This window comes from Panthera leo, chromosome E1 (genome assembly GCF_018350215.1).
Source record: "Panthera leo isolate Ple1 chromosome E1, P.leo_Ple1_pat1.1, whole genome shotgun sequence".
NCBI lineage: Eukaryota > Metazoa > Chordata > Mammalia > Carnivora > Felidae > Panthera > Panthera leo.
The window spans coordinates 36,219,892-36,246,010 of record NC_056692.1 but is presented as its reverse complement, the minus strand read 5'-3'; the positions used below and the strand labels follow the sequence as shown (position 1 = coordinate 36,246,010).

Below are 26,119 nucleotides of genomic sequence, written 5' to 3'. Positions count from 1 at the left end.
AAGAGTTATGTTTTTTGGTTATTGTACTTATTTTTACAAATTGTGCATATATGGGGCGCCTGGGTGGCTCAGTCAGTTAAGCGTCCCACTTCGGCTCAGGTCGTGATCTCATGGTCTGTGAGTTCAAGCCCCGCGTCAGGGTCTGTGCTGACCTCTCAGAGCCTGGAGCCTGCTTTGGTTTCTGTCTCTCTGTCTCTGTCTCTCTCTCTCTCTCTCTGCCCCTCCCTGCACGTGCGCGCTCTCTCTCTTTCTCTCTCAAGAACAAACACTAAAATAAATAAAAAGAAGTTGAGTGTATACAATCTTCTAGCATGTTCCAGCAGCCAAATTTGTAAGGTATTGCATTCCCGTGGATTCAGCTCTCCTTCATGTGCTGTGTACAACTGAATATGTTTCCATCGCCCAGTGAAACCCTGGGTTGAGGACCATGGATGGACTCACTAAATGTTAGACCAGGGTGGCGTTTAGAAGGAAGAGCAGGTGACTTTTGAGAGGCAGGAAATAGCCGGTCTCAACAATTCAAAAGACTCTGTTTCTTTTATATACTGTTTTACTTCCCAAATACTTTCTAATCCTTGAGTACATCTTTATCTGTACCGTGACCTGCGAAGGTGATATACAGGTTTTATCCCCAATTTTATAGATAGGGATCTAACTCGCTTGCCGTCCTCCAAACGCGGGGCAGCATTTCTCTGTTTCGTTGCTTTTATGCGTGCCATTTCATTTACCTGGAGTTTTGTCACCCCCAAACCCGCTTGTCAAAACGTTCATCTTCCTTGAGGGATCATCCAGGACTCTACTCACTCCTCAAAGCCTTTCTTCTTCTCTCTAACCATTGGCATCTCTCCCTCTTGTTTTTTGTTGTTGTTGTTGTTGTTGTTTTAAGATAACTTGGGTGGAGTTTTGTTTTGTTTTTTTTTTTTTTTTTGAGTTTATTTATTTTGAGATAGAGAGTGTGCCCACGTAGGAGGAAGAGAATCCCAAGCAGGCCCCACACTGTCAGCACAGAGCCTGATGCGGGGCTTGATCTCACGAACCATGAGATCGTGACCTGAGCCGATCGTGATCGAGAGTCAGATGTTTCACCAACTGAGCCACCCAGGCACCCTGTCCCTTTTTTTTTTTTCTTTCTTTTTTTTTGTAAGTTTATTTTTCTCCTGGGGCATCTGGGTGGCTCAGTTGGTTAAGTGTCCGACTTCAGTTCAGGTCATGATCTCATTCACAAGTTTGAGCCTTGCGTCGGGCTCTGTGCTGACAGCTCAGGGCCTGGAGCCTGCTTCTGATTCTGACTCCCCCCCCCACCCCTCCCCCACTCATTCTCTCTCCCCCCCCAAAAAAAAATAAACATTAAACAAAAATTTTAAGTTTATTTATCTCCCTCTTTTGAACCCAAGAGCATTTTGCACGGATTCTGTCCATTTGGCAGTGAGGTAGATGTTATTAGCCCCGTTTTACAGGTGAGGAAACAGGCCTAGGGCCCAGCTGATGAAGTGAATTGCTCAAGCTCACGCATCTGATAGGTGGCGAGGCTGGAATTTGAACTTCATTTCAGAACCCATGCTTGTCCCCTTGCATGTCAAATAACCCCCTGCTCTCAACCCTATCTTTCTTCCTGCACCTCTGCCCAGCTCGTAGCAGAGTGAATACATGCAAAGACTCACTAATTATAGGATAAATGCAACTGAATGGAGAAGCTGACAGCTTGAGAAACCGACATTCTGGAAGTCACGGGACTTGCTGCGATGAAAAATCTAAACTCTAGGTCTTCTAGTTCCCAGCTCAGGTTATTTTCCTCTAGGCTGCCTTACTTATTTAAGACATTTAGAAGCAGAACAAGCTAGGGGCACCTGGGTGGCTCAGTCGGCTGAGCATCTGACTTCGGCTCAGGGTCATGATCTCGTAGTTTGTGGGTTCAAGCCCCGCATCGGGCTCTGTGCTACCAGCTCAGCGCCTCGAGCCTGCTTCACATTCTGTGTCGCTCCCTCCCTCTGTCTCTCCACCGCTCATGCTCTCTGTCACTCAAAAATAAGTAAAAATTAAAAAAAATAAATAAAAAGTAGCCCAAGCTAGCTATGAGCGGAGAATAAAGGTATGTGAGGGTGGTGGAGCTCAAAGACATTCATACGAAGTTCTAGCATAGGAAGCTCTGAATGCAAAATGGCTCAAAGTGAAACAGAAAACAAGTTGTATGATCTCAATCCTTGTCAGGCTTTTGCTTTTCCTGACTTGCCTCGAATGGAATGTTCCTAGAAACCTCTCACAGATTTCAGACAACCGTTTCTCAGCCGTATTCTGTCCCCTGTCTCATAACAGGACGCCCACCATGGAAGAAACCGTAGAAGATCCCCCCACATCCGCTGTCTTGCTGGATCATTGTCATTTCTCTCAGGTCATCTTTAACAGCGTGGAGAAGTTCTACGTCCCTGGAGGGGACGTCACATGCTATTATACACTCACCCAACAGTTCATTCCCCGTCGAAAGGATTGGATCGGCATCTTTAGAGTAAGTGCTCAAAAACCAAATGTAAATGTTTTATTGATCTATTTTTATTTTTTTAAATTTTTTTTAATGTTTTTATTTATTTTTGAGACAGAGAGAGACAGAGCATGAACGGGGGAAGGGCAGAGAGAGAGAGGGAGACACAGAATCGAAAGCAGGCTCCAGGCCCTGAGCCATCAGCCCAGAGCCCGAGGCGGGGCTCGAACTCACGGACTGTGCGCTCGTGACCTGAGCTGAAGTCGGACACTTAACCGACTGAGCCACCCAGGCGCCCCTTGATTTATTTTTAAGTGTTTATTTGTTTTCGAGAGAGAGAGAGAGAGGGACAGAGAGAGAGAGGGACAGAAAAGGATCTGTGCTGACAGCTCAGAGCCCAACGCAGGGCTCAAAGTCATGGATCGTGAGATCATGACCCGAGCCGAAGTCTGATGCTTAACCGACTGACCAACCCAGGCGCCCCCAAATGTAAATGTTTTAAAATTAATCCTATTTTGAAATGTCTACCTGTGAGTTGACTGGGATGAGTGGCCCCTTATGTAATTTCTGTGACCTTAAATATTGCTTTCCAACTTAGTAGAGTGTTTTAATATGAATATTACGGATCTGAAAAGGATGTTGAGAAGTTACCTGGTTTGACATCCTGCACCCGAGAAGTTTGTTCCTGAATAAATACGTCTTGCTTCTTTGTAAAGATTTCCAGGGAGAGGAATTTTTCTGAGGTCCCTCAGGGACCTCTTCTAGTGTCTAATTACCCTGCTGGTTCAAGTACAGAAGTGGTACTTTTTTATTATAGTCCACTCACTCTCTGCCTCCCATTCTCCCCACCCCCATCTGTATCTCTGTCTCTCACATCACATACACACACACACACACACACACACACACACACACACACACACATCATAATGACAGATCTTCCTATTATATCCAGAGACAGGAGCTAAAGGTCAAATTTTAAGTAATTTACATCGCTGAGTTCCAACGTCAGTGACCTTTGTTTTGACATCTCAGTATGTCATGTGCTTGTTTGCCAATGTTCGTCCTGAAATCAGACATCCTTCTTGACGACACAGGGAAGGAGCTGGCGTTTGTTCACATCCCTCATGGAGCCACTTTTCCTTAATTGTTTGGAATTCCAAGCTAACTGATGGAGCCCTGGAAGCTGGTGTTTAGAGGCAGGGATAGTAGACAACCAGAGAGACCCTGGCAAGTATCATGACACCTCCTGAGACCGAAGGATATTGAGCTGTTAGACTAAAGGATGTTCTGGGGGCGCCTGCGTGGCTTAGTTGGTTGAGCGTCCGACTCTTGACTTGAGCTCAGGTCATGATCTCACGGCTTGTGAGTTTGAGCCCCGAGTCGGGCTCCACACTGAAAGTGCAGGGCCTGCTTAGGAGTCTCTCTCTCTCTCTCTCTCTCTCTCTCTCTCTCTCTCTCTCCTTCCCCTGTGCTTGCTCTCTCTCTCAAAATAAATAAACTTCAAAAAAAAAAATACAGGATGTTCAGAAAACTGACACATCAGTGTTTCCCATTTTGAAAAGAAGTTAGTGGTTGTTTTCCTCTTCCCTGTATGTAGCAAAGCTGGCCAGTAGAACTTTCTACAAGGGAGCTATACCTTCAGCTACACGTTCACTGTCTAGGACAATGCCCTTTAGCCCCATGTGGCTGTCAAGCACTTAAGATGTGACTAGTGAATTAATTAAAAGTTAATTAATTGAAATTTAAATGGCCTCCTGTGGCTAGTGGCTATCGTACTGGACAATGCAGACATCGGCAATAAAAACATTAGCCTTTGAAATGCGATCTGTGGGGCGCCTGGGTGGTGCAGTCGGTTAAGCGTCCGACTTCAGCCAGGTCACGATCTCGCGGTCCGTGAGTTCGAGCCCCGCGTCAGGCTCTGGGCTGATGGCTCCGAGCCTGGAGCCTGTTTCCGATTCTGTGTCTCCCTCTCTCTCTCTGCCCCTCCCCCGTTCATGCTCTGTCTCTCTCTCTGTCCCAAAAATAAATTAAAAAAAGTTGAAAAAAAAAATTAAAAAAAAAAAAAAAAAAGAAATGCGATCTGTAACTTTTTTTGCAACACGGTCATCCTTCTGTTTTGCTTAGATTGATTATATTTCCCAAGCACTTAGCAACTTCCAGTGAGGACTTAACCATAAGCCAAGTGAAAATCTTATGCTTTTTTAAAAACGAATGTTTAAAGGCATATTTTTAATGCATCTATATTTGGAACGCTTCATGCATCTCAGAGGTATTGCCATGACTCCATGAAGAAAGCATGGTTAATCAAAGAATGGCTTCTAATATTCATTGTTCATAAAGCTGTTGATTTGAACAGCTACCCAGGAGCCTGAAAGGTTTTTTTTTATTATTACTGAGAGAGAGCAGGAATGCAAGTGAACGAGGGCAGAGAGAGAGAAAGAGAGAGAGAATCCCATGAGGGGCAGAGAGAGAAGTGGAGCTCACCCGATGCGGGACTCGAACTCACAGACCATGAGATCATGGCCTGAGCTGAAGTCAGATGCTTAACCAACTGAGCCACCCAGGCGCCCCTGGAAAGACAGCTGTAAGGCTCATAAGGAGAACACAAATTTCTTGAGAACGTAGAGTGTGCTGTGTCTCTGATGAGGTTTTTTTTTGTTTTTACGTTTATTTATTTTTGAGAGGGAGGGAGCACACAAGCGGGGGTAGGGGGGTAGGGGGGAGGGGAGAGAGAGAGGGAGACACAGAATCCGAAGCAGGCTCCAGGCTCTGAGTTGTCAGCCCAGAGCCCAACGTGGGGCTCAAAGCCACAGACTGCGAGATCATGACCTGAGCTGAAGTTGGGCGCTACACCGGCTGAGCCCCCCAGGGGCCCCTGATGAGGTCTCGTGCATGGGTGCACATGCGTGCGCATGCGTGTGCGTGTGCCCTTTGATCCTGACAGCATAGCTGCACCCTCAGGTGGGCGTGTTCCCTCTTGTGCACAGGTGAATAAAAATGAATAGACCCAAGACCGTGACCTTCCTGAGGTCTCCCAGTGAGTAAGTGGGGAACAAGTGTGTTGGACGCCTAAACCTTTGCGCTATTCTGCTGAGTTCACACGAACAGCAGATGGTATATTAGAGAGCGAAGAGTTGCCTGTAGAGTGTCATCTCTCACCTCTCCCTCGGAAAGCCCTTCCGGTGTTTGTTCTTGCAACGAGGTCTTTCTCAAGGAAACCCCACGCCACATGGGCTCAGACTCACAACCTCGGGGTCAAGAGTCGCACGTTCCACCGACTGAGCCTTCTTGCGGCGCAGTCTCGACCATAGTCCTCAGCTCCTCCCCAGCCCTGACCCTGGGCCTTCCTGGCACGGCGCGGGCGCTCGCGAACTTGGTTTCAGCGTCCACTGTGCTTCGTCTTCTCAATAAGGCGAAAGCTGCCCGCACCGATAGAGCCTCAAGCAGGTGGTAGCTTCCCTGCCTTCAGCGCGTGGCCCTGTGCTCCAGGCTGTCCTTTACCTGGGCGTTTACCTGTGCCCAAGGTCTCCGAGAGGGGACAGGTCCAAGAAGCGCGCCCGGACCAGCGCGGCTCAGGTGGGGGACCCAAGGCCAGAAATCACAGGCGGCCAGAAGTTGTCTCCTGGTTCCAAGACCGCAGTAATTCTTAGGCCTTCCCAGATATTTTGGTCACAGTGCATTAAGAAACTCCAGGATGTGAATGAAGACTCCATAAAATTCCTGCTTCCTGTACCAACCACAGGCCGCGCTGGCTCCGGGCTGCTTCCAGCGATGGGGTGCGTGTTAATGAGACACTAAAACATGCCCTGGTACGTTGTGATGAGCGTTCAGTGTCGCCTTTTCAACCCTGCACTGATTCCTTCGTATATAAAAACGGAATTTTATTTTTAGTTCTTCTTCTTCCCACTGGGCTCAGGCAGGGTCAAAATACGGCAATAGATGTAATTCTGCTTCTCATTTGCTGAGTGTTCTCCCCTTGAAGACACAATGGCTCCCTTTCTATTCTCCGGTGTGCCCTTACCGTCTCGATATGATTTGAGCCATCTTTTACCCTCCTTCGACTTTACTGAGAATATTTTCCACTTAACCGGCTTCCTGCTCTGAGGCATATTTTACAGTATCCGTATATCATGACTTAATGCTTTCAATACCTGGAAGGGGCCTTCATGACCACCAGAAGCACCGAAAGGCCTTCCTTAAGCGCGTGTTAAGAAAAACACTGAAGAAAGAAAATTCTGTAGACGGGGCTCAGTTTCCTGGGGCCTCATCATCTCAGAACCCTTTGGCCCCTCTACTCTGCAACATGCACATTATTCAAAAAGTGCATTTTAAAGATATGCTAGTCTAACCAGGTCAGTCTGGGTGATGAGACTGGACTGGACACAGGAGAGGACTGACCAGTGGAGAAGGCAGATCAGAAGGGCTTTCTGATTAAGAAGTTCTACGAAGCGTTGTAAGAAGACAGCAGGATCAAGAGTCACAACCCCCGATTTTCCCCAGTCACTCACCGTTCTCTGTCTGACTTGGTGTTAATAATTTTTGGAACTCTTGTCCTGGGTGTGGAGCGGCCAGTTTACATTTCTAGGCATTCTGGACTGTACAGGTGTGCAGGCCAGTTTCTAATTGTATCAGACCTTGTACCACATATAGTTGTCATGAGTCAAAAAGCAAGACCTGGGGGCGCCTGGGTGGCCCAGTCGGTTAAGCGTCCGACTTTGGCTCGGGTCATGATCTCACGGTTCGTGGGTTCGAGCCCCGCGTCGGGCTTTGTGCCGACAGCTTGGAGCCCGGAGCCTGCTTCGGATCCTGTGTCTCCCTCTCTCTCTGCCCCTCCCCCCGCTCACGCGCGCTCTCTCTCTCTCTCAAAAATAAATATTAAAAAAACTTACTAATAAAAAGATCTGATCCAATGGTGGGTGGATTTTACTTTCAACATCAACAAATCAAAAGCAAGTGTATTTTGAGAAGACAGAGCCCAAATCAGGACTCTCCCCTGAGCAGTTTGAGATGCTGAATGAGAACCTTTTGTCATTGCAGGTGGGTTGGAAGACGACCCGGGAGTATTACACCTTCATGTGGGTTTCTTTGCCCGTTGACCTAAACAGCCACTCAGCCAAACAGCAGGAGGTCCAGTTCAAAGGTAAGGAAAATAAATACCGGATCAAAGGTGTTCCCTTGAGCTTAATTAAGCTTTCTGGGGCAGATAAAAAGACTTGCAGATTTTCAGCTTTCTTACTAGACCTAATTTTGGATTAAAAATCATGTTGCGTCTTCAGCTTATTACCTGCCCAAGGATGATGAGTATTACCAGTTCTGCTATGTGGATCAGGACGGCGTGGTCCGGGGAGCAAGTATCCCTTTCCAGTTCCGTCCAGAAAATGAAGAGGACATCCTGGTTGTTACCACTCAGGTCTGTAAATCTCACCTCGAGCCCTTCCCGCCATTAAGAGTAGCGATTTCACAGGACACCTGGCTGGCTCAGCTGGTGGAGCATGTGACTCTTTTTTTTGTTTGTTTTTAATTTTTTTTAATGTTTTATTTATTTTTGAGATAGAGACAGAGCGTGAGCAGGGGAGGGGCAGAGAGAGAGAGAGCGAGACACAGAATCCGAAGCAGGCTCCAGGCTCCGAGCTGTCAGCAGCACAGAGCCCGACGCGGGGCTCGAACTCACAAACAGTGAGATCATGACCTGAGCCGAAGTCGGAGGCTTAACCGACTAAGCCACCCAGGAGCCCCTGGAGCATGTGACTTTTGATCTCAGGGTCAGGAGTTCAAGCCCCACGTTGAGCATGAAGCCTACTTTAATTAAAAAAAAAAAAAAAAAAAAATCGTAATTTCAGGATAGGGTAGAATTTGAATCAAAAAAATAAGCCTTTACTGAATGCCTTAACAGATGCTATTGGGAGAAATGTATCCTGTACCCACTCAAACCTACTCAGGAATGACGTAGAAACATTGAACAGAATCACAAGAAGTGATTTCTCCTTTCTCTAAAACTTCTGTAACTCCGTTGGCGTTCAGTTACTCCCTTCACTTTTCCAGTCGCTTAATTTTTGTCATCACATCTTAGCACCACAGTAAATGACTCTGCTCCTCTGAGGAGGCACACACCAAATATTCTTTGTGTCTCTTAGTTCTGGCCCAGGGCCAGGTCCACATGAGTATTAGATTCATTTACTTACCCAGTTATTTCATAGGATGCCCTCTTTCCATCCAGCCCCGTGGCGGGCAGGGAAGAACGGATTAAATCACTTTCTGTCCCGAAGCTCGTCCAATAGGAGAGACCAACGATACTAAGCATTTGCAAGAAGAATCCACATTCTTCTGTCATTCCCCCTTTTAACGTTTTTTTTTTTAAGTAGAAATATATTTTGTGGTTCATAAAAAAATATTTTCAAAAGTCATTACAGTGAATCGCTTCTCACTTAAAAATAAACTCTTGAAACGTATTTAACTTGTTTTCTTACTGAAGTCTTAACCACTTTCCAACCCCACGTATCTTGGTTATAATCCTAAAATTTCTTGACCAGTTTCTTGGGCAAGCACCTTACAGTCCGTGTACCTTTCCTAATAGATCTAGTCCAGGCTTTTAATAATTCTGGGGAGACCTCTCCAAATCCTTGTGTTGGTCTCCGTATCTCTTAGTCCGGTGACGTCACATTGGACGGGCTGGGACACACTCAGGCGGAGGAGCGGTCAAGCATATCTTCACCCATGGGGTCAGCGGAACGTAAACATAAACCAGTACTGAGATGATATCTTTATTGATACACCACTTGGTCAAAACTGGATTCTTTGCACCCCATATCCTGTCCCAGCCTTGAGACGGATTCACACGTGTTGTTAGTGGGTCTTGACATCTGTTTGTTTAATCTCCCTTCCTCTGGGCTTCCTGACTGGGTCCCCAGTCCCTGCTGGGTCACTGCCATTATTCCCTCGTCCCCTCACGCATTCCCAAGGAGCCCACCAAGGGAAGCCCAGCCCGTCACCTTTGCCGAGTGGCCGTGGAGAGCAGTGATGGCAGTGGGAAAGGCACGCAGAGACAAACACGGGGATGCGGTCGGAGCCAACCCTCCACCCCAGAAAGATGAGCCACTCTTTCGCTTTTTATGGTCTTCATTTTGTTTGCCTGCCTTTCTTGGTAATGGCGGGCTCCGTGTTGCAATTATCCAGACATGCCTACACGGCCCCCTTCCCCTCCCACCTGAGGAGGTGTTCCTATTCGAGGTTCACAGATGCCCTAATAGTGAGTGGGAAGCCAGCAGACCCTCAGCATCCCAGCCTGTGGGAACGTTCCGCCAGCGGCACTTGACTATCCGTCGAGCTACAAAAGGTCAAATACGAACTGATGGAATGCTCTTTCGTAGGGGGAGGTGGAGGAAATCGAGCAGCGCAATAAGGAGCTTTGCAAAGAAAACCAGGAGCTGAAGGACACCTGTGTCAGCCTCCAGAAGCAGAACTCAGACACGCAGGCTGAGCTCCACAAGACGCAGGTATGGCCGCTGGTTCACCGTGAACCTGCACACCAACTCAACAAACAAGCAAAACGTGTAATGAACCTGGAGTACAGAGGTCACAAGCAGGTGGTGTCTCTTCTCCAGCACCACTTTCTCTTTGGCCGGTGATCTCCCTCCCTCACACTCATATTTTTGAATAGGCACAGCGTTGAAAGTTTTCTGTGGATTACCTTATTGCAACTCTGGAATAGGCACTGTTATTACCCCGAGGTTACAGATGAGTAACCTGAGGCCTGAAGGGCAAGTGCTCCCTTCTACAGCTAATCAGTGATGGTGGAGCCAGGATTCAAACTCAGGCGGTGTGGCGTCTTCCTAGTTCGTACGGAGAATATAAAGTATTTTCTCTGATTAGCTGGATCCGGACATCGAGGGAGAAGAGAGGATGGAGGCAAGGTTGCAAGTTCTCCTAAGTCCTTGCTGCTTCTCTTTTGAAACATCCTTCGAAACAGCAGGTGGTAAATGAGAGTTGAGCATGCAAGGAGCTAAAGAGGAGAATCTTCTCTAAAGACTATAAACTTAATTACCCTGAGGTCATGTCTTAGAAGTTTCCAGAACACGCAGACGTTGGCAGTCACCATCTGTAGAGCCCTTGATCTACAGGTGAGGAACCCGAGGCCCAAAGGAGAGAGGAAGAGGTCAATTTAGTGATCCCACTGGGTTAGAACCCACTTCTCTTCGCTCCCAGACAGACCGTTCTTTATACCTTGCTGTCACACAAGTGCCCATGATGTCCTCGGCCCTGGGCTGGTATAGAAGTGTGGATGACAGGTCCAAGATACAGATCTGGCCAATCGTAGGCAGTGAGGTAACAGGGGTGGCATAGGTATATAATTCACAAGCTCTCTGTCGACCATCAGCGTCTGGCCAGGAGCTCACCTGCCAGGTTCTAGCCAAGGAATCACAAGGTCTGGGTTCTTGGGTTAGCTCGCCTACCTACCTGCTACCAGTTGTAATGATAACACAAGCCAATATTCAGCACCTACTGTGTGCCACTGTAATTAAGCGTATTTTTATCAGTGAAGTAAGCTTCGCTTACTCCTTAAAATGACCCGGCAGCTCAGGGGCGTGTGAGTGTGGATCAGTCAGTTAAGCGTCCAACTCTTGATTTCGGCTCAGGTCATGATCTCACAGTTTGTGAGATCGAGCCCTGCACTGGACTCTGTGCTGTCTCTCTCTCTCTCTCTCTCTCTCTCTCTCTCTGCCCCTCCCCCACTTGCATGCAATCACACTCTCTCAAAATAAGTGAATAAAACATTAAAAAAAAAAATGGGGCGCCTGGGTGGCTCAGTCAGTTAAGTGTCCGACTTCAGCTCAGGTCATGATCTGCGTTCATGGGTTCAAGCCCCGTGTCGGGCTCTGTGCTGACAGCTCGGAGCCTGGAGCCTGCTTCGGATTCTGTGTCGTCCTCTCTCGCTGCCCCTCCCCTGCTCCTGCTCTGTCTGCCTCTCTTTCTCAAAAATAGATAATAAACATAAATTATTTTTTAAAAGACTATGCATTTGTAAGTCTTGGAGCTAAAAGCAGCGAGGCAAAAAATTAATTAAAAAAATAAAAGCAGCGAGTTATTATTGATACGCTGGCTTGGTTTCAGTGCAAAATGAAGTTGGGGAAGAAAAAACAAATGTCTGGGACCAGTACGGTGGCCACTAGCCGCAGGTGGCTATTGAACACTTGAAACAGGGCATATTGTGATACTCTGGCAGCGTAAAGTATATAACAGATTTTGAAGGCTTCGTATGAAAAAAAAAGTAAAATATTTCCTTTTTATTTACGTATTGAAACAATATTTTAGGCCTGTTGGGTTAAATATGCCGTTAATAAAATTAATTGTATCTGTTTCTTTTTACTTTTTTGAATGTGGCTACTTGACTTTTAATTACGTGCGCAGCATTCAGGAATGTATTGGATAGCACCTTTCAAAGAGAAAAGCCACTTTATTTCACCCACTGCCGTGTCCGCAGTGCAGGAACAGTGCTTCCTAGGCAGTCACTGAACATTTGCTTAGTGAATTAATGGACAGATACAAGCTCCAGGGGAAGAGAAGTTACGGTGCGTACGTTTTGGGGAAAGAACAGATTGAGAACATGTTAATCCAGAAATCCCCTTACTCGGACGTTTCATTCACTGTTGTGTCATGACACATGGCAAGTGCCTACCACGTAGTAAGTGTCCTGTGAATATTTGTTGGATGCCTGAGATTCTAAAAAATGGCTTAGAAATGGTCGGTTCCTTTGACGTTCTGCAGGAGGAGCTAGAAATTCTAAAGAGCACCGCTCAGAAGCTGGAACAGGAAGCGAAGGCGCAGAAGGACGGCTGGGAGACAGAGCTGCTTCAGTAAGTGTGGTTCCCGGCCGGGAGGAGCTGCGTGTTGTAGACACCCTTGGCCGGGCTCTGATCAGTTCTCCAGAACTCCCTAGAAGACAGTCCTGCCATCAGGACAGTGATAGGAATGATTCTAGGTTAGACAGTTAGGATCTGAATGGTAAGGAGACACGACCTGAAGTCCAGTATTAACGTGAAAGTTGTCGAATGCAGGCAGTTTGAGGTCAGGAAGCCGAAACGGGACGGAAGAGGAGTGGATCTTAAACTCACTCCGCGGCCCTAGGGCCAAGGCGGCCTTAAGTCATCGAAGGCCTGGGGGATCTGACCCGCGATCGGCGTGTTTTTCACCTCCGCAGACTGAAAGAACAAAACCAGAAGATGTCCTCAGAAAACGAGAAGATGGGAGTCAGGGTGGAGCAGCTCCAGGTAGGTGATGCCGGACCTTTGCCAGAGTGCGTTGTCCTCCCCTTGCCACCATGCCTGCCTGGTGGCCCAGAGAGAGAAAGCTACGTTGCACCGTAGTGAGTGCCCGAAGCGTGCCTTTCAAAACATCAGACTAGGGGCGCCTGGACGGCTCAGTCGGTTAAGCGTCCAGCTTCAGCTCAGGTCATGATCTCACAGTTCGTGGGTTCGAGCCCCGCTTCGGCCTCTGTGCTGACAGCTCAGAGCCTGGAGCCTGCTTCAGATTCTGTGCCTCCCTCTCTTTCTGCCCCTCCCCTGCTCGCGGGTGCTCTCTCTCTCTCTCTCTCTCTCTGTCTCAAAAATAAACGTTAAAAAAAAAAACTAGGGGGTGCCTGGGTGGCTTAGTCGGTTAAGCATCCAACTTCGGCTCGGGTCACGATCTCGCAGTTTGTGGGTTCGAGCCCCGCGTCGGGCTCTGTGCTGACAGCTCGGAGCCTGGAGCCTGCTTCGGATTCTGTGTCTCCTTCTCTCTCTGCCCCTTCCCCTCTTGTGCTCTGTCTTTCCGTCTCTCAAAAATAAACAAATGTAAAAAAAAAAAAAAAAAAAATCTTTTTTTAAAGATGGGGGACTGTCAGCTCTCCCAGTGGTTTCCAGACTTTTTTCTTTTAGCTATAAAATCCTTGCAAGCCAAGTCTTTCTCAAAAGCCTAGAACCTAAAGCAGATAGCAGCTGAATCACTCTTGTTTTGAGGAAGCTGTACCTTAAAGAGCGGCTGGTTGAATTGTCCTCATTCGAGTCTCGGCTACTGAGGGTGTAAGGCAGAGCTGAAGAGAAAACGTTCCAGGGGTGTCTGGCTGACAGTTGGGAGTTGCTACGGAACACACACCCCTTTGTGTTAGCGTTCATTAACTAGCACTGGCTCCCTCTTCGGTGATCCCTTCATATCTTGGTTATATTCACTCATCTTGCTTTAGGCCCAGCTGTCAACTCGAGAGAAGGAAATGGAGAAGCTCGTCCAGGGAGATCAAGATAAGACAGAGCAGTTGGAGCGACTGAACAAGGAAAACAGCCAGCTTCTTCTCACTCTAACCCAGCAGGTAGAGTCACGGACGAAACTAACATTTTTAGGCCCTCGCGGGAAAGCGTATGTTGTTCTTTCTTTACTCTGTCGTATACCTGGGTTATCGCCGGCTCCGGGAAAGGCCTCGGAGGAAGCCACCTGAAATGAGGGGCCTCGTGGCTGTTCTCAGAAGCCAGCAAGGGCAGACTCCCCTCTGTCTCTGCATCCTGGCTCGCTCATCGGCTCAGCGGGCCCTTCCCCAGTGCGCGTGTGCCCGTGTTTCCGCAGCGGCGGTACTGAAATCTATTTCCGTGCAGAAGGAGCGCCAGAAGAAGCTGGAGCAGACGGTAGAGGAGAAGCTGAAGCAGGAAGAAACAACCACCCTGAAGAAACAGCAAGCGTTAAAGGCATGTCTGTCTTCGGATGGCTTTCGGGGGAGGGAGCCTACGGGAAGGAAGGGGAAGGGTTTGTTTTCAGGTGACGGAAAGGATAAAAAAGACAGATGGGGATAGCGGTCGCCTCCGGACGTTTTGCTCTCGACCCAGAAGAGGACAGAGAATCTGTCGTCTACAAAACGTCTCAGAGAGGTGGCCGTTTCTGCGGTGTGGTGAATGGCAGAGCGATACCGAAAGTGAAACCACATGACAGGTTGTGGTAAACACAACCTTGGACTAGGTTACGACCCAGAGTAACCCGACTCCCTCCTTAAAGAGTTCTTATGGGGGCAGACAAATTAACAATTGTAGCGCTAAGCTGTACGGTTAGAGGATATGGCAGCAGTCAAAACAGATTTTGTTGTAACTATAATATTAGCAATTAGCATTCTAAATTATTCTGAGCTATAATAATATAGTAATGAAAGCCTAACCGTCTGATCTTTTCCTATAGTAGAATAGAATGTTGGAAAAGAGGCCTCGTGGTGATAACAGGTACCAAGAAGCCCCATTTTCTCAATTGATAGAAGGGTATGAGAAACCCTGATGTCTGGAGGGTATCCAGCTGCTGGGTTTATAAATCCTATCACACAGGCATCATGCATTCACTCAGTCATTACTCGGTCAACTATGGAGTCCCAGTATATATGAGAGACCATATATTTTCGCATGCTAAGGAGGAAAACAAAGTTCTCTGAACTCTGTTCCCGAACCAAATCGGCCGCCCAGAGAAATGTTTTATTTGGCCACACTGATGTTTTTCAGAAATTGAATTGGTGACCAACCACTAAACATGGGAATATTTCCCCCTTAAAAACAATTTTTTTACCGTTTATTTATTATTGACAGACAGAGAGAGAGACAGAGCATGAGCATGGGAGGGGCAGAGAGAGGAGGAGACACAGAATATAAAGCAGGCTCCAGGCTCTAGGCTCTGAGCACAGAGCCCGACGCGGGGCTCGAACTCACGAACCGCGAGATCATGACCTGAGCCGAAGTCGGACGCCCAACCGACTGAGCCACCCAGGCGCCCCAGGAATCGCTCGTTTAAATGACTCGTGGCCATTCAGGGGTCTGAACGTCCTTGTGGCGGGTGTGGGTTCCCTGGGTTTTCGTGGAGTGTTTTCCAAGACCCAGGCGCTCCATTCTTCATTCCCCACCTATCCCAAGGAACCCCAGCTATGAGGACCACGTATCTTATGCTTCAGGAGCCTAGGAACAAGACGTGGAGCGCCTCCAGGCAAAGGTAGAGGCCGGGAAAGCCTGTTTCTTAGAGAAGTACAAAGAGTGTCAACGACTCCACAAACAGATCAGGCAACTCAGGGCTGCTGCGCTGGTAGGTGACAGAAATAAGGGGCCCAGGCAGCAAGGGGTGTGAAGGTTTGTGGTGCTTAGACCAAGCCCAGAGCCCAGAGGACTGTCCATCCTTGTTCAGGAGAGACATTTCTAAAAAAAAAAAAAAAATCTCCTGCTAAAAAGAGGCGTGGACGGCCAGAAACCAGTCTGGGGATCCCCCCGAAATCTCGGCCCCCGGCACAGATCTCAGGGAAGGATTTTGTAACCACCGAGCAGGTGTCTGCGTAGACTCAGATAGTCCTTTCTTATTTCTGCCTTTTGAGGAAGTGAAGCAGGACCAGAAGAGCCAGCAAGAGCCCATGGGGATGGGGAGCCAGGAGCCAGCAGCAGTGAGCACTGTGGTCGGGTAGTCCCTCCCGCATTACTACCTCAGGGCCGGCTAGAAGCACACGGCAGTCCGGGCACCAGCATTCAAATAAAAAAATCTTGGAAAAAAAAAAAAAAACAAAAACAAAAACGCAACTGATAGGACTAGCTTAAGTGTCTTTGTGAGGCGTGTGCGTGTGTGTGTGTGTGTGTGTGTGTGTGTGGAGGCAGGAGGTGGGAGCAAGCCTACCCGTTGTGGGGTGTTTGAACATAGGTCATCATCCTGGGAAGCCCAGGACCTCAGTCTGGGTTCCCGGTGGCCGCGGAGGAATGCCTTCCAGGGTTCCTCCGTCCTCCGTGTTACTTGAGCCCAGAGGCCCGTCCTCCCTGGGAGGGGGTCGCGCCAGCCTAAGCGCCCCGCGCCGCCTTGAGCGAGATGTTCATTCGAGACAGAGACGCTCATTTCCGTGGCTGGGTGCGGTCGAACAAGGTTCCGCTTAGCCCTCATCCTGATGCGTCCGTCTGGAGGCTCTTCCCAAGCTTGTCGCCCTTTCCATCTTTGGTCGCTTACACTGCCACTAACCCAAAAGAAATCGGCATCTCGATGCCGGCCCAGGCCTCCCAGCATCTTGTTAAGTCACTTCTCTGTAAGCCGACACCGCCCGCGTCTCCTCCTCTGCGCCCCAGCTCCCTTGCCCCCCCACCCCCGAGTCCCACCAGTTTGGGAAAGCAGGTCCTCTACAGGCCCCTCGCTTTCCCCCACTTGGGATCCGGATGACAGCATGTGATCCTAACCCTAATTGTTTTTTATTACCGATAGGACGAGAACGCTGGCCTGTCAAAAAAACTGAGTGAGAACAAGATTATATATGATGCTCTGCAGAAAGAGAAAGAGAGATTGGAAAGAGAAAATGATGTGAGTGTGTACGGAGGGCGAAAACCTCAAGGTTTTAAGGGGAGGGAGCAGGGTGACCCGGAGATGTGGTGACCAAGAGGTAAATAAAAGAGCCCTTTCTGGGACAGTGGGTGAGACCATTGCTCCTGAGAGCAAATTTAGTCTGGTTTCCTCACCTCCCATGAACTCTCTCTTGGTTCCCCAACCGAAACTTGCTTGGTGTGGCAGGAATCAACAAGAAACGAACAGCCTTGATCAAGATCTAAATTAATTTTACTCTTAACTTCATACCTATTGTAGGTATTGTCTTTGAGGAATCATATCCTACGTCCTTTTTGTGCTAGTTGAGGGACCCCTTTCCTTCGGCACAACTTTCTCCTTTTTTTCTGCCACTAAACCAGGGCAGAAGTGATGGTCTGTACTATCGCTGGACCCTTGGTGGGCCCTTAAGAAAATGCTGTGCATTCATTCGCGCCCTCATTCATTCATCCATTCATTCATTCATTCATTCATTCAACCAACATTTATTTTCTGCTGTGGGTTAAACACAAGTTATTGTTGATTGAGGATGATGGCCCTAAATAAAGAAACTGCACTTGGGGGCGCCTGGATGTCTCAGTCGGAGGAGCATGGGACTCGTGATCTCGGGGTTGTGAGTTCGAGCCCCGCCCTAGGTGTAGAGATTATTAAAAACAGTAAGTTAAAACTTTTTTTTATTTAAAAAAAAATTTTTTTAATGTTTATTTTTGACAGAGAGAGAGAGAGAGAGAGAGCGCGCATGAGCGGGGGAGGGGCAGGGAGAGAGGGAGACACAGAATCCGAAACAGGCTCTAGGCTCCGAGCCATCAGCACAGAGCCCGACACGGGGCTCGAACTCACGGACCGCGAGATCGTGACCTGAGCCGAAGTCGGACGCTCAACCGACTGAGCCACCCAGGCGCCCCAAAACTTTTTTTTTTTAAAAGAAGCTGCATACAAAGGCACTTTCCTGCTCTTGCATCAAAGGTGTCCGTGCATTCTGGCTTCTACTCCTGGATCCACACCTCCCGTGGTTCTCCATCTTTCCCCTCTCCGAAACCCTCCCGGGCTGTGCCTCCAAGTGATCTTTTCTGGCTTTGATTATGCCATTTATGCCCCTTTCAGTACTGTAGGGACCTTTGGAGTCTGTTTCCGGTCTTGTTATTCTCATCCTCTTGATTTAGAGGAATACACCTTGACTTTGCAGTCTCTGTTTTCCCATGTAGGCTCATGGGAAGAAGGGACGACACACAATTTGCAACAGGGAAAAAGATCTGATTTTTTTTTCTTCTAAGATTTTTTTTTTTTTTTAAGTAATCTCTTCCCCCATAGTGGGGCTCGAACCCACAACCCTGAGATCAAGAGTCCCGTGCTCTTCCAACTGAGCCAGCCAGGCACCCCAAGATCTGATATTTGAAAGTTTTCTTAAGAACCAATAGTAAAGCCCTTTTAAGATGTCAAGGGGCAGTTTACTAATTATAAGAGCTTTAAACGCTGTCTGTCCTCCTCGTAGCTTCTCTCTCATTCTTCCCATTATTCCCTCCCTCCCTCCCTCCCTCCCTCCCTCCCTTCTTTCTCTCTTTCTATTGGTGTATCCATCTGAAAGGATAAAACATGAAGACGGGAAAGTCATATCAGATGAGTATTCACACTGTGTAAGAAAATCGTTCTGGGAAGGTGGGACGGAGACTAAAAGAACCATTTTACCCTCAATAGCATCCAACAGCTTCAACCTTAATATAGCTCCTGCCGCCCTCCTGTAGGCACCCAACTTTTGTACCCCACCTCAGCTGGTGTGTAATTTAGAGGCTTAAAATTCTTTTTTTGAGTTCATCTAAACAAAATGCAGCGTATATTTCAATTCAGGTCTAAAGAACTGAGATCTTCAGGGTGTTGAGGCCGCTGCTTTCTCTGGAGAAGAATTACAAATGATCATTTCCCGGGACCCCCCAGGGCCCCGCTGTTCATCGAGAGCTACCTCTTTCCCGCCTTCCCACCTTGCCAAGCGGGCAATCCCCTCTCCACTTGCTTGTGGCCATTCTTTGTCGTCGTCTTTCAATATGTCTCTCTCTCCAACGTTCTGTCCCTAGCTTTTGAAGAGGGAGAACAGCAGACTGCTGAGTTACATGGGTCTGGATTTTGACTCCTTGCCATACCAAGCGCCGACTTCAGATCAAGGAGGTGCAGGACAAAACCCGGCCCTTGTCTATGGAAACCCCTATTCCGGTAAGAGACAACTGCCGTTTGAGCCCGAAGGCCCCTGCCCGCATCCTTTTCCCCCCACTAAGATTCTTTTTGGCCTGCGATGCTAATTAAGACCAGTCTCATTGTTAAGACTTGCTGGGCAGAAGCTGAGGACCCCCAATAGAAGGATTGCCAGGCGAGAAGTGTTAATTGAGAAATAAATCTGAATCTAGAAGACGCAAATCAGATCATGCGCCTAGAGGCAGCAGACACAAATTGAGTCCCGTGGCTATATTCCAAATATATAAATCAGAGAAATGTCTCTGTGTAGAAGATATACACACACAAAGCCGAGGAAGCTAATTAAGGTTTGGAAATGGAAGCACACGAGGTGGGGTCTGCCACCCAGGAATGGGCGGTTATGGCGGCCACCTCGATGGCCTGACCGAGGGTGGCAGGAACGTGCACCACAGAGACCCCGGGGTGGTTTGGAGGACAGAAGTGGGGGTGAAAACCAGTCTTGTCACTCAAGGACTGAGGGGTCAGAGTGCCCTTGCCAGGCACGAGGGAACAGGGAACTTCTCCTCCTTTGTCTCCAAAAGCAATAGAAGACCTCATTGCCTTTTCTTGGGCAGTTTAAAGCAGCCGTGTTCCCTTAAGAACCCCAGTCAAATCTTTACAGCAGGCAGGGGTATGCCTTTGTTTTCCTCTTTAAAAACTGTTTTCTAAGCCTTTCCTTTAAAAATACCTGTTTGCACGGATTCAGTCTTCAAACCTATTCTCAAGTTGTGTCCTTCCCAAATCGTGGCTGTTTTTGTTAAAATCTCGTCTTGCCCATACTGAGGTTTATTTGTTTTTTCTGACTGTATAGAAATATGCATGGCTATCACAAACGCCACTTCGTTATTTTTTTCCTCTTTTCCCTTTATCGTCGACCTGGATCCCCTCTGTCAGAAGTTAATGGTACATGGGCGAGAGAAAGAGACGCAGTGGGGAGAAAGGGGAACAAAGAGAGTTACAGAAAACAGCTGCTGCATCACGGTTGGAGAAACTTAGGGATGGTATTTCTTTCACTGAACGAAATCTTTGTTATTATCCTCAGGTATCCAGGAAAGTTCTGCCCCAAGCCTGGTAAGTACGTGAATCACGAGAGTGCCCACATCAAATCCTTGAGAAATGTCCCCCCCTGCTCAAGTTCATGGGAGAAGCGTAGGGAGCCTGGTTCGTTGTGATAATTCCGGAAGTCAGCTGGATCGATTGGGTCAAAACCCGAAGCCGAGTGAGCCTGTCGAGGCAGGGAGAAGAAAGCCCGGTCCGTCCGCCAGCTTTCTGGCGGGTAGATCTCCACCCGTGAGCGGAGGTACCGGAACTAGGGAGGAGATACGAACAAGGCAGCCGGTCCAACAGGGCATGTCCCGTGTCCCTCCTGGGCTGGAAGCTCTTTGACCGCTTTAGCACTAGTGGGTCCTTTCACCCCTGGGGTAGAGAAAGCCCCGGGGAGGGCCTCCAAACGTGAATCGGTTCGTTCGTCGTCCGTTTCCTGAGCACCTGCCGTGGGCCGAGCGTTATGCTCCGTGCTGAGAATCTCGTAGAACACGGGACGTGGCCCCTGTTACCTAGAGCTTGCCTCTGTGCTGACCTCTTTGCCCTTCCTCCCAGCTCGCCGTCAAGAAGTGCCCCACCTGCAAATCCGACTTCGCTGGCGACATTCTTGATTTCACCTCGGAGCAGCAACGCCCACAGCCCCTCTGTTTGAGTTGTCCGATTTGTGACAAGACCTTCCCAGCAAAAGAGAAGCAGATCTTCGAAGACCACGTGTTCTGCCACAGTCTCTGAGTGTTCCGGCCTCTTGGATCTATACCGTACATAGATTTTGATAGGGTAGAACCTATAGCTTCTACTTGGAGTTATGACCCAAGACCCTGCCTAACGTGAAATTATTAGGGGTTTACTCAGTCCTGCTGCCCTAAGGGTGGAGTCATGCTGATTATGTGGTGAGGGCTGTTACTTCCATCCTTGTGGGTTACAACTACTTTTTAAATCCCATAACTAGCCGTGGCCTGCTCTCCCCTCTGGCGCCCAGCCTTCCGAGGGTCTCCAGCACAAGGGCCCTGGGACGGAACTGACCGGCTTGACTCGAGTGCTAAGTGATTCGTTTTCTGAGTTGTCCCAGCGCCCTTCAAGGTCAGGCCTTGAGTGGTTTTGCCCTCAGTTCTGAGTCTTAAGCCTGCGGCTGGTGATTGAGCAGCGGTTGAGAATTTCTTCCTCCTCCTCCTCCTCCTCCTCCTCAGGTCCCTTCCTCCCACTGATGGCATTAAACTGGGCAAAAATGTCACTGCAGAGAACTCAGTCATCCAATTTGGAGACCAAAGGTTTCACAGCTCCCAGCAGAAGCATCTTATTCCTGAACCCTGGACACAAAATAGTATTTCAATCACAGGCCTTCTCTCTCTCTGGATACCTCTGTTTGGCATTTTCTACTCTTCGATCTTTCCTATGCACGTAACTTTTAGTGTTGTAAGTCCTTTCGTAATGATTAGTAGGACCTGTTAGAAACTGGGTTTGCAACTTTCTGAGCAGGTGAGTTTTGAATATGGAGAAGTCAGAATAATGAGAGCTATTAATCTCTTTAATACTAAAAATAAACTAGTCCTCTGTTTCAGGGACGTGGGTAACTTCAATTTGGTAATTTGAGTTTGCGGTCTTTTATTTCTAAGCTTAGGAGAAAAGGGTAACCAAGAGGCCTGTGGGACTTGTAGGCCCCAGCAGCGATTTCCCTTCATTTGTCTGAACTAGTCAACAAAAGTGTCCCGGCCCTTGTCTTGAGACGGAGAGCAAGGTGACGGAGCATTAGTTTGAGAAACCTAGGACTCTGACTTCTTGTTCCAGCTTTCCGTGCACTTTTTGAAAGGGAACAGTGTGGACTCTTCGCGAACCAGGTTCTAGTCCCTCCATCCAGATTTGCCTAATTGAACTACAAGAAAGCAATTCCATTTTCTCTCCCCCTCCAGGGACGGAACAAATGGAAAGGACTCTCAGGCAGGCCACCAGCCGGTCACCATAGAGACTTGTACAAAAACCTCAGAATGATGTAAGACATGATGTCACGAATCAGGTTGAGCCAGCCTCCTTCCGGGGTTTTCCCTACGTGATTGGAGTTCGGCCCTAGACCAGCTATATTGCCCCGGTCACCGCTCCTTGTCTTTATTTCTCCTTTGATAAAACGAACATGAAACTGTACTCCTGCTTCTCCTCCTCCCCTATCAGCATTTCAACGAGCTGTCTCTTGGACGCCCAGCCTTTCGCCCCTTAAGGTTCCGATGTGACATTAAGAGGAGCTCTGGCAGAGAAACGTAACGGGGAGGTGGTAACACCGTTTTCCTGGCAGATCCCTTTCCTCGCTGCAGAAATTCTGCCGCTCCCCAGATAGTTCCAGTGGAGAGCTGCAGTTTCCTTTATTTTGCACTCATCAGCTCTTAATTAAGCACATGAATGGCGAAGAGCAGTGGTGCACATGATCCAAATCAGTGAATACCAAAAAAAAAAAAAAAGGTGCTAATGATCCTTTTTTTGCTGGACGTAAAACAAAGCATCTTTAACCACTGTTCATTATCCCCAGCTGCTCTTACCAAGGATTTGAAGGGGAAATTATGCTCCAGGCGGCTCCTGGTGAAAGGAAACAATCATTCTCCTATAACCCACTCCTTACCCCAGCCTTTCCCCTCTCACCTCCTTGCACCCACTCGTTTTAGAGCCGTAAAATACCCCGCAAAAAAATAGCAGGAAGTTAACGGGGGCAAACGGTACCTAGAGCCCAACTGGGTTTTAGAATCGTCGTACCCATCATGGCAACCAGTTTCCCCTCCTAACTCACTTGCTCTTGGTCTTAATACGAAGGTGTTTTTGCACTATTTAGCACGCTTCCGTCACCCGGCACACGTGTGTGCGAGAGCGTGGTAAGAGAGAGCTAGTGAAAATCCGGGACGTGAGTGTCGGCAAGGCAGTCCGAGAGCCTGGGGCCCTAAGAACACCTGTAGCTTCAGCCCTGTGCCCTGGGATGAAATGAAACTGCCCTGATGTTTAAATATCATTCTATGATTTCGGGTGGTTTTCTGCAGTGGCCGTGGGACTGCACCGAGCCGAGCCCGCTCTAAGCTGGTCTCCTAGCAACAAATGGCAATGCGATGAGCCGCCCCGGCTGAGCGATTGCAGTCCCCCGCGTAGAAAAAAAAAAAAAAAGACGCAAAGTGGACTCTCCGTGGGGATCAAACCCAAAGAGACACTCACCTAATTCCCCTGAGGCGACCAACAGGGGGCCACACGCTCGGGGAAGTTAGGCGAGCCCCAGCGCTCTCCTTAGTTGGCCGCCTATAAATATTAATATAATTGTCTTTACCTGCAAGTAGCGCTTTATCGTTTGGACCGCGTTCGTGTATTCCACGCAGACTTGCAGTAATCTCTGAAACGGCTCTGAACTCCCAGTTTTGTAGAGGAAGAAGTTGAAACGTGGAGCCATAACTTGCCCATCGTGGAAACAACCCAAATGCCCATCGGTTGATGAGTGGGCGAATGAAATAACGGCCTGTCTAGGGGACGAGATATTATTTGGGAGCAAAAAGGAATTGAGGGGCACCTGGCTGGCTCAGTCGGTAAAGCACGCGATTCTGGATCTCGGGGTTGGAAGCTTGAGCCCCACATTGAGTATAGAGATTACTTAAAAATAAAATTTAAGGGGCGCCTGGGGGGGGGGCTCAGGCGGTTGAGCAACCGACTTCGGCTCAGGTCATCATCTCACAGTTCGTGAGTTCGAGCCCCGCGTCGGGCTCTGAGCTGACAGCTCAGAGCCTGGAGCCTGCTTCAGATTCTGTGTCTCCCTCTCTCTCTGACCCTCCCCCGTTCATGCTCTCTCTCTCTGTCTCAAACATAAAAATAAAACATTAAAATTAATTAATTAATTAATTAAAATAAAATAAAATTTAAGGGGCGCCTGGGTGGCTCAGTCGGTTGAGCGTCCCGCTGTTGATTTCAGCTCAGGTCATGAACCCAGCGTCACGAGATCAAGGCCCCACGTCGGGCTCTGTGCTGAGTGTGGAGCCTGCTTGGGATCCTTTCTCTCCCTCTCCTCCTGCTCATCTCCCCTGCACTCTCTCCCTCTCTCTGAAATAATACAATTTATTGTGCAGATAGTGGCACAATTACACACTTTATTTTATTGAATTACTTTATTTTTTTTTTAATGTTTATTTTTTAAGAGAGAGAGAAAGACAGAATGAGAGTAGGGGAGGGGCGGAGAGAGCGAGAGGGAAACCCAGAATCCGAAGCAGGCTCCAGGCTCCGAGCCATCAGCCCAGAGCCCGACGCGGGGCCGGAACCCACGAACCGCGAGATCATGACCTGAGCGGAAGTCGGACGCTTCACCGACCGAGCCCCCCAGGCGCCCCTGAATTACACACTCTAAATGGGTGAATTGTGTGCTCTACGAATTCTGTCTCAAGCTGTTGTATTCTTAAAAGGTTAAAAAGCTTGCGAAGGTCATCCGCGGGTTCACAGTAGAATATCTTGAGTACAGCTAGGGAGCTGGGTCCACATTATTGAACTTGGTTAGAAGTATGCTTATTTCGGTACCACCCACTGCCACAATGGTATTGGGTTCTCCCCCCACCTTGGGCTGGAGGCAGGCAGCAGCTTTGGTGGTGATGGAATCAAGATGAACGGGGTCAGGGCATTTAATAGTGGCCCACCATTTGGCCGGCAGCATTAGTGGTCTCTGGGAATATCTATTCTGTGGAAATGAATGTCCCCAATAAAGTTGGGGGAGAGAGTCACCAGCCACAAATTTCAGATAATCATATTAAGGGATCCAGCCTGCTCTGCCTAATGTTATTACTTTCTCCCTGTGGAAAGAAAGCATATGGCACTCTGGGGACTCAGTCTATTGTTGACTCAGTCAATCAACATTTATTGAGCATCCACGGTGGGCAGAACTAGCACAGGGCCAGGATTTTAAAAAATAGAAAAGTTCTTCCCTTGAGGTATCTACGAGATTAATGAAGACTTTCCCTCTGTCCTCGGGGAACCCTTTCAACTGCTGGCGGAGGGTCTCAGGTTTCAGGGGTCTCCTAATCTGACAGGGAAAAGAGACGGCCACCCCCAAAAGCAATTTCAGGACAGGAAAAAAAGGGAAGCCATCGCACCAACGTAAGGACGTAAGTAAGGTCTGCGGGACCAGAGTGTTCATGAAGGGGTGATCGAAGCCTAAGTTAGTGATGTCTTCTAAGAGGTTGAGGGACAGAAGTGGCAGGCAAAACCCGGAGTGTATTCTGAGGGTCTCTAAACAGGGCGAGGGAGAAGGGAAGTCAGAGAAGGGGCCCAGAATGCAAAGGATTCTGAACCAAAAGCACTAGAATATAAAAGGGGACCAGCCTCTGTCCCAGAAGACTGTAATCTAGGTGGATCATGTCTAACACGCTCATCGGAGCTCAGGAGACAGGAGTGAGGGTGGGGGGAGCACGGTGGCTAGAAGGGTATAGGAGTGTCTCAGAATCCCAGGCTTCGGGACTCCCAGCATCCGGGGCTGGAGCTCTAGGCGGCCCAGAACTAACTTCCCTTATCGGCTCATCCTGCTCCTCTGCCTCTGACTCCACACTTCTCGTTCATTCTAGAAGCCGACTCTGCCGCCCGGACCGCATAATGTAGAATGGTGGCTATCTGCAGGCCTGGGTTTTTCAGCTACTCTGTTATTTTTTTTTAATTTTTATTATTCTTTTTAATCTCTATTTTTGCAGGAGACCACCCACCGCAGTGGTTCAAGAGAGCAGTCAAGGCCTGGACCAGATTGGAGATAGACATGGGAGGGAAAAAAAAAACAACAGAACTATTTTTTTTTAATGTTTTATTTATTTTTGAGACAGAGACAGAGCACAAGCGGGGAGGGGCAGAGAAAGAGGGAGACACAGAATCGGAAGCAGGCTCCAGGCTCCGAGCTGTCCTCACCGAGCCCGACGCGGGGCTCGAACTCACAAACGGCGAGATCATGACCCGATATGAAATCAGATGCTTAACCCACTGAGCCACCCAGGCGCCTCCCAAACTAGAGCTATTTAAGGAGTTGAAACCAGCAGGATTTTTGTGACCCATTAGATGCCA

The 26,119-nt window shown here is 48.4% G+C and overlaps 1 protein-coding gene and 1 long non-coding RNA gene across 4 annotated transcripts in view; both read left to right on the top strand.

Moving 5' to 3' along the window:
- CALCOCO2 (calcium binding and coiled-coil domain 2) overlaps positions 1-21,654 on the top strand; it is a 37,513-nt gene extending 15,859 nt beyond the window's left edge. For all 3 annotated transcript variants that reach the window (XM_042914380.1, XM_042914381.1, XM_042914382.1), the window contains 12 exons: positions 2,314-2,503; positions 7,517-7,619; positions 7,756-7,889; positions 9,847-9,972; positions 12,242-12,330; positions 12,675-12,744; positions 13,695-13,817; positions 14,098-14,187; positions 16,697-16,792; positions 18,880-19,015; positions 20,076-20,104; positions 20,633-21,654. In XM_042914380.1, the coding sequence (XP_042770314.1) occupies positions 2,314-2,503; positions 7,517-7,619; positions 7,756-7,889; positions 9,847-9,972; positions 12,242-12,330; positions 12,675-12,744; positions 13,695-13,817; positions 14,098-14,187; positions 16,697-16,792; positions 18,880-19,015; positions 20,076-20,104; positions 20,633-20,809 (1,363 nt within the window). In that variant the 3' untranslated portion in view covers positions 20,810-21,654. The remainder of the gene's footprint in view (positions 1-2,313; positions 2,504-7,516; positions 7,620-7,755; positions 7,890-9,846; positions 9,973-12,241; positions 12,331-12,674; positions 12,745-13,694; positions 13,818-14,097; positions 14,188-16,696; positions 16,793-18,879; positions 19,016-20,075; positions 20,105-20,632) is intronic.
- A 2,734-nt stretch (positions 21,655-24,388) lies between these two features.
- Positions 24,389-25,852, top strand: LOC122205804. Its single transcript, XR_006196272.1, has 2 exons — positions 24,389-25,179; positions 25,636-25,852. It is a non-coding gene; the product is annotated as an uncharacterized LOC122205804 (long non-coding RNA).
- The last annotated feature ends 267 nt before the right edge of the window (positions 25,853-26,119 follow it).